The 14,997-nt window shown below is 37.9% G+C and overlaps 1 protein-coding gene across 6 annotated transcripts in view; it reads left to right on the top strand.

Annotated features, from left to right (window-relative positions):
- Positions 1-14,789, top strand: part of L3MBTL3 (L3MBTL histone methyl-lysine binding protein 3) — a 122,819-nt gene extending 108,030 nt beyond the window's left edge. For all 6 annotated transcript variants that reach the window (XM_008995036.5, XM_008995038.5, XM_078370791.1 and 3 more), the window contains 3 exons: positions 7,009-7,178; positions 7,404-7,466; positions 12,953-14,789. In XM_008995036.5, coding sequence (XP_008993284.1) covers positions 7,009-7,178; positions 7,404-7,466; positions 12,953-13,096 — 377 coding nt within the window. In that variant the 3' untranslated portion in view covers positions 13,097-14,789. The remainder of the gene's footprint in view (positions 1-7,008; positions 7,179-7,403; positions 7,467-12,952) is intronic.
- The last annotated feature ends 208 nt before the right edge of the window (positions 14,790-14,997 follow it).

Here is a 14,997-nt window from a genome sequence, read left to right on the forward strand (position 1 = left end):
TCCTGCCTCAGCCTCCTGAGTAGCTGGGATTACAGGCACGAGCCACCACGCCCAGCTAATTTTTTTTGTATTTTTAGTAGAGACGGGGTTTCACCATGTTGACCAGGATGGTCTCGATCTCTCAACCTCGTGATCCACCCACCTCGGCCTCCCAAAGTGCTGGGACAACAGGTGTGAGCCACTATGTCCGGCCGGAAAACTACATTATTTATTAAACTTCATTTTTAAAAAGTATAGGGGCAGAGGGAAAGCTTTCTCTCTGCCTTCTCTAAAGGTTCACTGAGGTGACTGACAGTAGATTAATAGGAGAAGATGTATTAACGTGCATAAACGTGGGAGTCCTGCAGAAATGAGACTCAAGGCCAAGGGTTGAAGCTTATGATCCCTTTTCATAGGGGAGAAGGGAATAGGGGTGGGTTGGGTATAGGCAGTTGTGAGGTGTAATAAATAATTTTCAGGAGAAATGAATGAGCCCAAAGAACAATGGCTTGGGACAAAGCTTCTCTGAGTTCTGTGGGAGATTGCAGAAAGGTGAAGAACAAAACTTGACTGCGAACAAATGTTGTCTTATTTTGTAGATAATATCTCTTGGATAATCTCTTGGAGCTGCCCTGAGAACAGATGAAAAGTCTCTCTGGGCATGGTGATAACTTTTAGTGGTTAAATCTTTCTTGGCTATTTGATGAGGCTTCTAAGTTGACAATTGCGTTTCTTTTGGAAAGAAGTTTCCTTAATCAGAGAAGGAAATTCTAGAAAGTTTCTCTCTGCACATGGGGAAGAAGGGAACCGAAAGACTGGGGGGGCAGGGTGGTGAAGGTCAGACAGGGGGAGACCTTGCTTCTGAGGCTTCCTTCTGAGGCCTTTCATTTTCCTTTAAATCAAAGCATTCGGCGTGCCAAAGTGCCACATGTTGGGTCATTGTCCTCTGTAGCCTAACAAATAAATGTCTGCAAGTACGTGCTGTATTTTCTGATACGGTATAAGTGCTGAATAAATAAATAATTGCTGAATGAACAATTTTCATACAGTAAACAATAGAGTCAGGACTTTACTCTCCATTCTCTAAGAATCAACATAGGAAAACAATATCCCTTGTTTGCTATTTTTTAGAGGGATGAAATAATGAAGTCAAAGATCCACAAACTTATTTTTTCTTACTCCCACCTATCATTTTCTTCTGATATTAATGAGACCCAGCAATTGATGTTGTTATAATGATGTATTTCCACAAGTGCATTGAATTGCTTTCCAAGTCACTAAAGTGAAACTTCCATTTTTTTGTTATTTTTTAGTAACATTAAATAGTTTATTTAATATCAGCTGCTGTTTTACATAACTTTTATTATCCAAATAATACATGTTTGTTTTAGAATAATTGGCAAATACAGGAAAGCAAAATGGAGAAAATAAAAACTACATGTAATTTTATACCATTTTCTGAAAGTGGGGACCTACTTTTTTAGACTATTTATATGTGAAATATTGTACAAACTACTTTGTAACCTACAGTTTTTTTTAACTGAATAATATTGTGACTATTTTCACATAAGTATTTCTACTTCTTGCAGCATAATATTAAATATTTCCTCTAAGGATGGATGTAGCATCACTTAACCTAGACGCGGGTGTCTGGGCTAGTTATATCTCTTACAGTTATAAATGTTTTTGCAGTAAACTTTAGTAGCCATTAGGATTGGGGGCTGTGTGTGTATGTGATACAAAACACACAAAAGTGGCTTATGTATGGTAAAAGAAGTTTATTTCTCTTCCACATAAAGAAGGTGCAGAGCTTGGTAGTCCAGGATTTAAATGGTTCTCAACAGTATCAGGAAATCAGGTTCCATTTGTTTTGCTGCTCTGCCTTACAGAGCACCTATTCCCAACACCATATCATGGTTAGTGGTGGTTGCTGGATGGCTAGCCATTAAAGTACTGTTCTACCCAGTAGGAAAGAAGGACATATTGGAGGAGTGGTGGTGGCTGTGCTCTCAGCCTTTAAGGGAACTTCCAAGTACAATTATCAGAATTCATAGGATATTGTAGATTCCACTTCTGCTCATGTTAGTCATATGGCCACATTGAGCTGAAAAGGATGCTGGGAAATGTAGTCTTAATTTGAGTACAGTTACCTAGCAGAGAACCTCTACTGTAACTGACTTCGAGATGATTGTTAGCATTCATGCTTCATTATTTTCTTAAGATGAACTTCTAAACTTGGTGTTGTGGAGTTAGTGGATAACTCGGAAGGAATCTTTTCCAGGTGAGAGAAAAGACTTTTACCCAAAGCTGCTTCCTTGGAGTGTTTTGTGGTTTCTTTAACATACCAATTCATGATGAAAATAAGAATGGGAATCTTTTATCTCACTGGAAGGTGCCATCCGTGTGTCTATCCAGAGAGCATCCGCTAACCCTGATGGAGGTGGACAGGCACAGGGTCAGTAGAGGCACCTCTTACTGGGGCTTTGCCAGTCAGTGTTTGAAATTTGAGTATAAAAGAGATCCTAACAGTACAGTCCTTATGCTATGCAATATCTCATGGCTTATAGGGCCAGGGATGTTGGTGGTGCTGTGTTCTAATACTGGAAGCCACTTTACAGCTGCTTCTGTCTGACTCGTAGGTACATTTGGATCTTCAAATTGGGCAAATAAGAATCTCTTTTTATCTTTTTTCAATAAAACATTGCTCTTTTCGCCTTTTATGCATGACTAGAGGGTCTTTAGTGTCTGTCTCTTTCTCATACGTATGTATAGGCCTCACTAAGAAAATGTTTTAAAGAAAAGTAGTGATTATTTGATTAAATATTAGACTGAGTAGATTGATTTGTTTGTAAACATAATGAATATTACTGTTCTTCTCTGCAGTATACTGTGTACATTTTAGTGTACTGTCACTTTCCTCTTAATTCTTAGATTTCCACTGTTGAGGATGACAGCTTTGGTTGTTAACATTAAATGATAGTACATTCTTTGTTTGATCAAGAATCAGGAAGGATGACCATTCCTTCCATATGGTAATTTTGGTTATTCCCAGTCAGCCTAAAACATTTTTACTCATTGTGGAGACACATAACCTGAAACCAAGTGGTGCGAGTGAGAAAAGAGTTTTACCACATACCTTTGGTCAGTTTTCATCACAGGAAACTTCAGAAATATAGAAAACTTCTTAAAAAATTTTCTTTTCGATGCGTGTTTGTGGTTTGAGAGGAGGGTGAGAAATACAGTCCTAGGCTAAGTACGGTGTCTGAAATGTCTTTAGAACCTGAGGCTGTGCTTCGTGAGGCATATTGTGCACATTTAAACCTACTCTTCCTTACTCTTGGCACTGAACCAGCTGCTGGAGCCAGAGTCTATTTGCATTTATTTTAGCCTATATTAAAACATGTTAAAATAAAAACCTGGAGTCACTTGTCTGTGGAATTCAAGGAATGCAGTACAAATTTGCTCAAATGAAGCTGCTTTCTTTATTCCTTTTGGATTAAAATCATAGGAGATGGCATGCTCTGTGGCTGGTACCATCAGTTAGCACAGAAGACCCAGCAAAAGGAAGGAAAGTCTTAATGCGAAGCATGCAGAGTTGGTACTAGGATTGGAAGAGTATATATCTCTAGGCCTATTTATAGTATCAGGTTTAAAGACATGCAGAGGCGACCACAAATATAAGGGATTTGGGTTTTTAGTCATTTCCTTAGAATGGGTTCATTATTTTTCTAAGGAACAATGTTAGGAACATTAGAAATGAATTGTGAATAATACAGCTTTTAGAAGAAAATAAAATGAAAATAGAGTGGGCCTGTGATCAAATGAAGAGTGCTGAGTGTTAAGAACATAAACAGTAATAGGATAAAGACGATGGCTTTGGAAAAGACTAATTATATGGCAGGCACTCAGGATACAAATTATAATGTAAGCCCTATTGTTCGACTCTGGTGTAGAATTGGAAATCTTGCCATTTTACATAAGGCTGTCCTGTAAAATATGTACAAATATTATATTTCAAATAACAACTAAGCTCTTGAGAATATATGAGATTAAAAAGATGTTTTTAAGTTATCCTGTATTTTACTACCTAAAAATTCCTTAAACTCTGGACAATTTAAAAAGAAAAAAGAGAATAAAAACAAACTGTTCCTGGTTTATGTATTTGGTTCATAATAGATATTCAATAAAGTGGGATGAGGACCTGTACCTTTGAGTTTGATTGAATGAAATCTGGAAAGAGGGATAATGATGGCTTTTTAAAAAATATTTGAAGATGTGAAATGTTTCATGTGGAGCAGACACTAAATTTTTCTGTATGAGCTTAGTGAGGTAGAACCAGAACCAGTGGGTGTTAGCTCAATAAAATAGGTTTTTGACTCAGCATAGTGACCTTTTAGCATTCAGAATAATTTAAATTTTAGATTAGGCTAGTTTAAGAATAAACGTATTAGAAAACTGTAACAGAATAATAAGGAATAAATTTTTAAAAATTGTACCATTTATAACAGTTTCAGGAAATATCTGATACATAGGAAAACATTTAACAAAAGATGTGCAAGATCTCTACCTGAAAATGGCAAAGTATTAATGAGAGATATTAAAGAAGAGCCAAAGAAATTGAGGGATTTAGCTTCTTCATGGATTGAAAGACTCAAAATTGTAAAGAAGTCGTTTCTTAACCAAATTTATCTACTGGAAATTTGTCTAGTAGAAATTTATTTGTTGGAAAACCTAATCTAAATCCTAGCATTTTTTTTTTAAAGCTAATTGTAAAAGTGATATGAAAATGCAGTAGCCATGCGATCTTGAAGAAGACCTACTTCACGGACATCAGTGTACTTATGAAGTGATAGTAATCAAAGCTGTGGATTGGGATAAAGAGACCAGTGGGACAATATAGAGAATCTGAAAGACATTTATATTTATGTTAAAACTAGCACTGTAGTACAGTGGGGAAAGGATGGTTTTTTCAATAATTCATGGTGGGTCAATTAACACTCTGTGAAAAAGATCTATGAATATTGATTATTACCTAATATATACACAAAACATATCAGATGGATTACAGATCTAAGCATGAAAGGTAGAACATGAAGTATTTACAGAAAACTCTCTTTATGATCTTGGAGTAAGCAAAAGTTTCTTTAACAGACATACAAGATGTTTACCATAAGAGAAAAAAATTAAGAAATTAGAATTATTATAGTTACTTCTGTTATTCAAAAGATCCTATTAAGAAAGTAAAAAACAAGACACAGAGTGGAAGGAGATATTTGTAATACATTATTTCCAAAAAAGGATGTCTACCCAGAATATATATAGACAGCATCTATAAATCAGTAAGGAAAAAGGAAGACAACCAATAAAAAAAATGCACATAAAACAGGAATAAGCCTTTTACAAAAGAGTCTCTCGCTGGGCACGGTGGCTCATGCTTTCTAATCCCTGCACTTTGGGAGGCTGAGGCGGGTGGATCATGAGGTCAGAAGTTTGAGACCAGCCTGGCCAACATAATGAAACTCCGCCTCTACTGAAAATACAAAAATTAGCCAAGTGTCGTGGTGGGTGCCTGTAATCCCAACTGCTTGGGAGGCTGAATGCTTGTAATAGCACTGTTTGTAAAAGCCCCAAATTAAAAACAACTCAAATGCTCATTGTTCATGGTCTCCAGATTAATTATAGAGTATTCACAACCATGAAAAACCATTCAACAAAGAGAAAAACTGTCTCAAACAAAAAAAAGAGACAGCAAAGAGAAGGTAACTTCCACTACTCACAACAATGTGGATGAATCTCAGAAACTTGCTGTTTAGAGAAAGAAGTCAGATACCCGAGTTTCCATTTTAAATACAATTCAAAAGAAGGTAAATGAATCTATGGTGTTAATAGTCAAAGAAGTGGTCACCCTTGACAGGTGAGGTGTGATTGAAAGGGTGTGCTGGCTACGTTTTGTTTTTGAAGACGTTGGTTACATGGGTATGTTCACTTTGTGAAAATTCAGTGAACTAAAATTTACACTTAATGATTTGTGCATCTTTCTGTAGATCTTAAGAGATACAAAAACAAGGCTTTGTGTTGGAATTGAGTTGTCCTTGTAACTAAGCTGGTGTGTGAGCAGAGAGGAAATGTAGTGGAGGTGCCTTTCTTCTGAGGTGCTTTGAATGCGGAGTTTTCAGAAAAGGTTTCAGAAAGGTTATGGTCTAAAGGACCATAAGGAGATGATGATTGACAGCTCTAAGTCAAACATCTAGAGGACAAAAATCCTTTGCTAGAGAATGGCTGTTTTAGGAAAGCAGCCATAAACTAGGTTTGGACTCAGAAGCTCTAACACAGAAATAGAATATTCAGTCGTTTTAGTTTTGTTTTAAGAGATGGCACCTGGTTCTGTTGCCCAGGCTACAGTAAGAATATTTAGTAGTTTTAATTTTGATCTGAACAAATAAAAAATGACAAAAGCATTTGCAGTTCTGCTGTTTTATTTTTATTACAATAGTTTCTTAGCCCTGTCAAAAAATTAAATTTGCTATATAAAAAATCAGTGCGATTATTAAATAAGAATTGCAAAACCAAGCCAAACCTGAAGCAAAAGGCGAGAACAAGTACAGTAGCTGTGACTACGTGGTCAGCACAGGTGTCGGACTTGAGATGCACCTGGGCTGCTACCTTTGCAACATCCAGAGCGGAAAGGGGAATACGTACAACTTCCTAGGATGAGACTTACTTCCCTTGCCCTTAAAACTTTGAGGCACATTTCTTATCTGAAGCATTAAAGAGGCAACACTGAACAACATAATGAAGCATGTCTTTAGCAACAAGTGCGGCAGTAAATAATATCAGTTGAATTTACATGTTGTTTTTTATAGTGACCTTCAGTAAAGACAAAGAAAAGCCTGTTCAAGGGTATCCTGCTGAAAAGAGCCAACACTTTAACTACTCCCATCCCCAGTCTCATTATCTGGGAGATGCACGGCATTCGGGGCTTTCTCGCTGCTTTCAGAGAGTGATTTCCCATTTGTTTTCATTGACCAGGTGCCCGGGAAGAACCCACCATCCAGCAGGCACAGCGTCGGTCAGCTGTCTTTCTGTCCTTTAAGTCCCCAATTCCATGTCTGCCCTTGCGCTGGGAGCAGCAAAGCAAACTTCTTCCGACTGTCGCTGGAATCCCTGCGAGTAAAGTTTCCAAGTGGAGCACAGATGAGGTATATTTTCTTTTCTTTGTCAGCCAGACACCAGATACAGGAGTACTGGCTTAAGAGATGTGGAACATTGATCGTAGGTAGCATTTGGTCTTTTTTTTTTTTCCTGAAAGAGAAGAAATTATTCTGAGAGAAATAACTAGTGCACATAGGTTAAATGTTTTGAACCTGTAGCATTTAGATTCTGACTGTTTTTTTTTAACTGGGAATTTTGATACTACTTTACAGGTGTCAGAATTTATACAGAGCTTACCTGGGTGTGAAGAACATGGAAAGGTATTTAAAGATGAAGTAAGTGTTCCACTAAATTGCAATATGTGACCTAATGGGATCAAAGCACTGAAATGCAGTGGATGGTGAAATGTGTGTAACTTGCAGAGTCAGAAAGAGATGGGTTGTGTTAAAATTGACAAATTGATGTATACTAACAGGAAGTGTTGTTGTATAAAAACATCTTTGTATAAGATGAGATGCAAAAGAATGTTTGTGAGTGCCATTTTATGATGCCTCCCAGCAGTAACACCAGGGTTCTTATAAAAAGAAAACCCATAGAACTTAATAGCATGCACTTACGCCAAAGAAAGAAATAAGCAACATTTTATCTTTTTAATAAAGTGAAATTAGTTTCCATTATTTTATTTTCCAGCATCATTCTAACAACACTATGATTGACTCCATTTGAAGCTTATTATATGTAGTATTAGCATTATATCTAAAGAAATCCCTTAAATCGTATACATTCCTCAATAATGTTTTTAATAACATGTTCATCACAGGCCACTTTTGGAAGATTATTTTATTAGTTGTTTTCATCTACCTCTCCAAAACTTCCATGTAAGGGGTGATTGAGAATGATCACAATGAGCACTAGAATTAAAAGGAATCTGGCTTCTGACTTTTAATTCTGTAAATGTACAGCAGGACAGCCTTTTCAGTAGAGACCTTCAAAAATAAGCTGCTTGCCTGTCATCTCCTCCAAGCAAAGCAGTCAATTACCCGTCTGATTTTGGCTCTGGCTACTCCTGCCAGAAGGCAGAAAGTAGACTTTCTAATCTCAGAAGGCTTTCTCCAGCATCTGCTGTCTGCAGTTACACACATGCACACCTTGTTTGCCCGTATGTGTAAAGCTCAGCTGTTAACAACAGCACACTTTCAATTTCATTGCAGGAGTGTAGACACAGCTAAGAGTCCAGCCACCAGTTGTCAGTATCGTTATACCGCTAGGTAAACTTTCTGTGTTAGAGGAAAGCCTGTTAAATTAACGCACAGGGATCTGACTTCTAACATCCTTTTTCTAATTTATGTTCTTATTGTACAAATGTTTTATTTTCTCCGAATTTGATCTTTAATTGGCAGTTACTCAGATTTTCTTTTCCTAAGTCCTAAGTGTCTTCACTCTCAATTCATTTTATCTTTATTTTTTTCTTTCCTTTTATTTTCTTTCTTTTGTTGAAAGAGAGTCTTACTCTTTCTCTCCCAGGCTGGAGTGCTCACTGCCACCTCCACCTCCCGGGTTAAAGCAGTTCTCCTGCCTCTCCCTCCCAAGTAGCTGGGATCACAGGCTCCCACCACCATGCCTGGCTAATTTCACCATGTTGACCAGGCTGGTCTTGATCTCCTGACCTCAGGTGATAAACCTGCCTTGGCCTCCCAAAGTGCTAAGATTATAGGCATAAGTCCCTGCGCTCAGCCTGAATTCATTTTCTATCCCTGAGTGGACTTAGAGCCACATAAGGAACTGTTGGTCTGTCTTGGAAAGTATCATGTAGTCATTACCTTTGAAAATGATAAAGCATTTTTGAAAATAAATTTATAACTTGTTTTTTATTCTGTTGGTATCTGATAATCCATATAGGTTTGCTCTATTATTCAGTTTAAGTAAGATTCAAGTTTAGATTCAAAATGATATGGTATTTTTTTGAGTAATTTTTTTGTGCATGGTAAATTGTCTTTGGAGATGTTCCTCAGTCACCAAATATCCTCGAAGCCAGATCCTACTTTGGAGAACCGAGATAGTTAATGTTCTCTGTCGATATGTATTATTCACTTATTCACTCCTTCCTTCATTTATCTTGTGCTTGTTAAATTCCTACAATGTGTATGTTACTCTGTAATGCTTTTGTGAGAAGGATGATTTGAAAATAATAAAACCCAATCCTTGTTCTCAAGTGTCTCACAAGTGGGTTTGGGTTTTGGGTTCTACAAGTAAAACGTAGTAACTGAAGTCTTATAAATCATCTCTAAAAGGCAAAGTACAAGTATTCACATAGGCTCTGTTGGAAATCATCCTTGACTTCTCTCTTACACATGCCACATCTCATCTGTTGAAAATCCTATTGGGAGTATCTTTGAAACATATAAAGACCCTATCACTCCACTGCCACCGCCACCACCATTCTGGTCTGCTCCACCATCCTCTCCTACCTAGATTAGTGCAGTAACCTCCAGACTCATTTTCCTGCTTCTATTTTTGCTCCCCTACAGTCTGTTCCCAACACAGCCAGGGTAACCCTGCTGAAACATAAGTCAAACCATGTCACTCTTTTGTTCAGATCCTTCCAGTAGCTTCGTGTCTCAATCAGAGTAAAAGTAGAACTCCTCACAAGGGCCTGCAGCTGGACACCTCACTACCTTCCTCCTGGCTCTTTGTTTACGCTGCCCCTCATAGGTCTACATGCTGGCCTCCTTGCCGTTCCTCTGATTGTCCAGGCTTGCTCCCACTCTTCTTCTGCCCAGAACACTCTTCCTCCAGATGTTCACGTGGCTCACTCCTGCTCAGTTGCCAGCTTACCAATGAGTCCTACCCTGACTATTCTACTTTAAATTGCCTCTTGTTGCTACATATGCATCCCTGCTCCTGCTGCCCATTCATCTTCCTATGCAGCTCTGTTTAATCATAGCGCAAATCACCTTTTTTTGGGACGGAGTCTCGTTCTGTCGCCCAAGCTGGCGTGCAGTAGCACAATCTCAGCTCACTACAACCTCCGTCTCCAGGATTCAAGTGATTCTCATTCCTCAGCCTCCCAAGAAGCTGGGACTACAGGTGTGCACCACCACACCCAGTTAATTTTATATTTTTAGTAGAGATGTGGTTTCACCATATTGGCCAGGCTGGCCTAAAACTCCTGACCTCAGCCTCCCAAATACTGGAATTATAGGCGTGAGCACTGCGCCTGGGCAACATAAGTCACTTTCTAATTTATTAATTAATTGGCTTACTTACTATCTTTATTGGCTTATGGGCTGTCTACCACTTCTAGAATGTAAACTGCACAAGAAGTTTTTTGCTTGCTTGTTTTTGTTTTTATTCCCTGCTATATGTCTAGGCCCAAGAAGAGTGCTTGGAATATAATAGACATTCACTCTGGGAAAGACTCATTCAGACAGAGCATGTCACTGCTCTGTTTCAAGTTAAGGCATTGGAAAAGAACAAACAGTGCACAGTGGAAATGGCAGGGAATGGAAGGCAAGAGCTCCTGAATTCCAAATCCCTCTCCCTCGTTTAGACCATTAGCAAGACACCTCATCTCTGGAATTATAGCAGTGTATATGCATTACAGAAGCAAAGAAAATCAGTAAGCCTTGTCATACATTGCAGTGGTCTGTTGTTCTTAAGATGGACTTTCTTGAATTAAGTTTACTTCCTTCCAATCACGGCTTGTTCTTACGGCCACAGGTCAGAGCAACCTGTACGTAATAAAGAGTTTTGAAGTAGCCTCAAGATTTTTTTCTTTCTAGTATATGTAACCTTATGACTAACAACCTACCAAAATGTATCCTTCCTGTCCCACTTGTAACTTCAAATCCCAACCACTAAGTTCTCCAGATGCTCCTTTTCATCATAATCTGTTGTGTTATACTCTTACATAGTCTCAGAAGGACCACAAGCCTTCAGCACGGCCAAGGTTATGATAAACTGATCAGTCTTTGTAGTGGGCTCCTTGGGAATGTCAGCTGACATTTTCATTAATGACTTAGAAGGCTTCTAAAAGGCTGTCCATTGTACTAAGGTCTGCCTTGCTTGCGTGAAGTGTTAATAGATCTGCCTTTCTTCCTGACCTTGCTTTTTTATCAGAGGGCTGTCATAGCACAGGCAAATGAGAATAGAGCAAGTGTTTCCAAAAAACAGGAGAACATTCCTCACACCTGTCACTTTGCTGTGCTGCACTTGGAGATTAACGTTGGAATGTCTCTCCTTCTAGTTTACAACAGCAGGATGTCTATTTACTGAAATTAGGAAACTTTTCCACATAATTGTTACTTGAAGAAGTTGTATAAGATGACTCTAGTTCTTCCTGATTAAGCATTTAGGGTAGTCAGTATTTACAGGTCTTTCATTTTTAGAGGAGAGAGGAAAATCTTAAAAAGTAGCTATTTAATTATATCAGCCTTTGTTGAGAGAACTGTTTGCAGAATTTAGAGTTGTCTTAGTTTTCTAGGGCCACCATAACAATGCCAGCCACGAACTGGTGGCTTAAATAGCGGAAGGACATTGTCCCACAGTTGGAGAACCTGGGAATCTGAAGAGGGCTCGAAGTTGCGGTCGGCAGTGTCGCTTCCTTCCGAGGGCTGTGAGGAAAGAATCTGTCCTGGCCTTTCTCCTTGACTTGTAGATGGTGGGCTCTCTTTGGGTCTTTACATTGCCTTTCCTCTGTGCGTGTCTATCTCTTTATCCAGATCTCTCCTTTTTATGAGGACACCAGTCTTATTGGATTAGGCACCCACCCTACTCAAGTGTGACCTCATCTTAACCAGACACCTCTGCGTTGACCCTATTTCTAAATAAAAGCCACACTCCAGGACATCAGCATAAGAATTTATGGCAGGGACACAGTTCAACCCATAACAGAGTGCATTGCTATCAAGGTTTCTGATGTTCTAAGGCAGAGAACAAAAGTGTGTTTTACTTTTTGTACAAGGTGGGAAAACTGAAAGGGAAACTTTTTTTTTTTAAGGTTACAAAGTTATCTAAGAGCTGAAAGTCATACTGAAAGACTTTCTTTTCTCTGCCCAGTAAGCCAGACAATCCTCTTCATAGTATTTTATTTTTTAACCTAAAAGACGTGTGGTACCTTTGAACTTCTAGAGAATAGTAGCCTGTTTTTCAGAAGCATAGACTTTTGTCTTAGAAGATACCCAGAGAGAGGAAGAGTCTTTCTCATGATTACCCAAGTATTAGAAGAACCACCTTAAAGTCTGTAACTCTTAACACCAGCCTAACATTCAATTTGCTTACCTTTGTTAGTAAATGCTTTTCTTCTGTGTGTAAAGACTAATTGTGGCCACATTAGAAATAAATGTTATCTTTCTGATTTTCTTCATGGTGGAAGCTAATTGTGGGAAAACAAATTGTTGCATGTAGCTGATATGTTTGCCTGAATTATTTTATGTCCATGAACATTCATGTACCTGTTATCTCTTCTAATTTAAAAACCTGCTGTGATACAAGCTAGATTTTGGGCACCTTGGATTTTTCCATATTCTTCTTAACTCTACATCTAATTCGGAGTAATCACAGGAAGGTATGACACCTTCTGTTTTCCTGTGGGCTGGTTTTTCAGGTGAATTAGTTTACTTTGCTCCAAGTCCACTTTTGGGCGTGTCTTTGTGGATAAGAAAGGTCCATATATCGAGAAATGTCTTTGCACACATGAGTCTCTGTGTCTGCTTTTTTTAGCATTGCTATGTAGAAGACAGCTGATAACTTAACCTGGAATATATTGTACAGCACTGCATCTTATTAATCTACATTCTGTTGTTTTTTCCCCCCATTTTAGCAAATTGATGGAGAAGCATTTCTACTTATGACTCAAACAGACATTGTTAAAATTATGAGCATTAAACTGGGCCCTGCTCTGAAAATTTTCAATTCCATCCTGATGTTCAAAGCTGCAGAGAAGAATTCTCACAATGAACTTTGAAGATGGTGAATTCTGAATACCATCAGCATTCTGCTTTAAAGCTCATGTTTTATTCAAAGCACAAGGACGGTTAGAACTCCTAAGTGAGAAGTCTCCAAAACTCAAAAGAGCAACACTATCGGATTATTTATATTCCTCAAGAGACAATATATATGAATTCTTAAAAAGTGCTTGAGCTTTTAACCAGGTACTGTCTAACAACAGTCATCTTTTGGTTCTGTTCACTGAGCTAAATTTATCTTTGTAAATCTTTTTGAGGCTGGGTGGGGGGGTGGGGGAAAAAGGGGACTTCATTAATTATTTATGGTAATAGGGGGCAGAGTAAGAACTTTTGGCATTTTGTAAACATTGTTGAATTCTCTTTCATGTACACTGTTTCTTTTTCAATACTTTCAGAAACCTTTTTATATAATCAAATTTCAATTTAAACCAAATTAGTCAAAACCTGGCTAAGTTTAGCCAGTAGGACTGTTATCTGTATTGTTAATTTTGTGCCATATTTTGAATTGCAACATTATGCTAAGTATAACTTTGCAAGTCATGATATTGCCTAACTGCTTGTCATAATTGTCAGGGCTGAATAGTTGTTAAGAATGACTTTTCTTTGAATCAGTGTTTTTACTTTTGCACGCATTATGAAATGTTAAACAAATTACTTTTCACCAGCATCTTTACTATAATTACCAAAAACATGTATATAAAAGAATGGAATTGAAAAATAAAGCATATAAACATAAATAAATTAGGTAGTGTATTTGAGTGGCATCAGTCTCACGAATCTTGGTGCCCCGGTGTTTACAAGAGCCAGATGGTATCAGAGGAGTATGCAGTTGTATGCAGTTATGTTTGGGGGGATGTTTGTGAGGGTCTTGAACTATTTATGAGATGATCGTGAGCTTCTAATTGTTACTGATGAAATTGTTATGCTTTACAGAGACCAAGAGCTCATTCTGTCAACAGAAACACTAATTTGTAAAGAGCCCTGTCTCAGGTCATGCATTGTCCTCCAAACCCAAAGGTTTTTTTCAGGGTTGGCTGAAGAGCAAGTGTCTCAGTTTTACTGAAAAGACAAGGTGTGAAGGAGCAACTCCAGTTGACACAAAATTTGAAATGCTCACAGATCAGGGAGGTGATTTCCCAAAGTAATTATCCAAGAACCTCCATTTTGAAAGGATTCCTTTTTCTGTAGAATACTTTGCCTCGATATGTAAGCATACAGATGCACTTTAAATGAAAACCCTTGATTATAAATTGATAGCTGGTAGTGTTTCTTTTGCAAGAATGCATTTGTAAGGCAAAAGGTAAATTATTTTGTCAGTCTTTTGATGTACTTTCTGATTCCAGGAATGGATATTTATTCAAGGACTATTTTAAAAATAGAAAGTAAGTTTGTAGCATGCTGTCTGAATTCTAGGGAAAGCTCCACCTCTTCTTTAGTTGCTTTCAGTTTTTTCTGATGTAGGACTTCCTTTGATGTTCCTGTTGGAAGTCCATTAGCAGTCCTTCACATTTGTCAATTCAAGGTTAAACAGGGTCAGTGACATCTGCAGTGTCCCAGTCATTTATTTGCATGAATCTGCTTAAATAAGTTTTTCGTTGTTGTTGTTTTTCCTTTTTTATGTTTTGTTCAGAATTTGTACATTCAAGTTGTACTTGTTATATCTGATATGAATGAAATAAAATCTTAATTGCAGATGCTTTTTACATATGTATGATTTTTGAGAAAGCTTCTCAAATAGGAGAGGCAGAACAAGAACAGGAAGAGCATCAGGTATTTAGACATTACTAGTTATGTAATCAATCTGTAGGATTAAGAGTTGTCAAACTGTGTCCCAAGATGATGTGATGAGCTACAAAAATACTGAAGATTGGCCGGGCGCGGTGGCTCACGCCTGTAATCC

Source organism: Callithrix jacchus, chromosome 4 (genome assembly GCF_049354715.1).
Source record: "Callithrix jacchus isolate 240 chromosome 4, calJac240_pri, whole genome shotgun sequence".
Classification (NCBI taxonomy): Eukaryota; Metazoa; Chordata; class Mammalia; order Primates; family Cebidae; genus Callithrix; species Callithrix jacchus.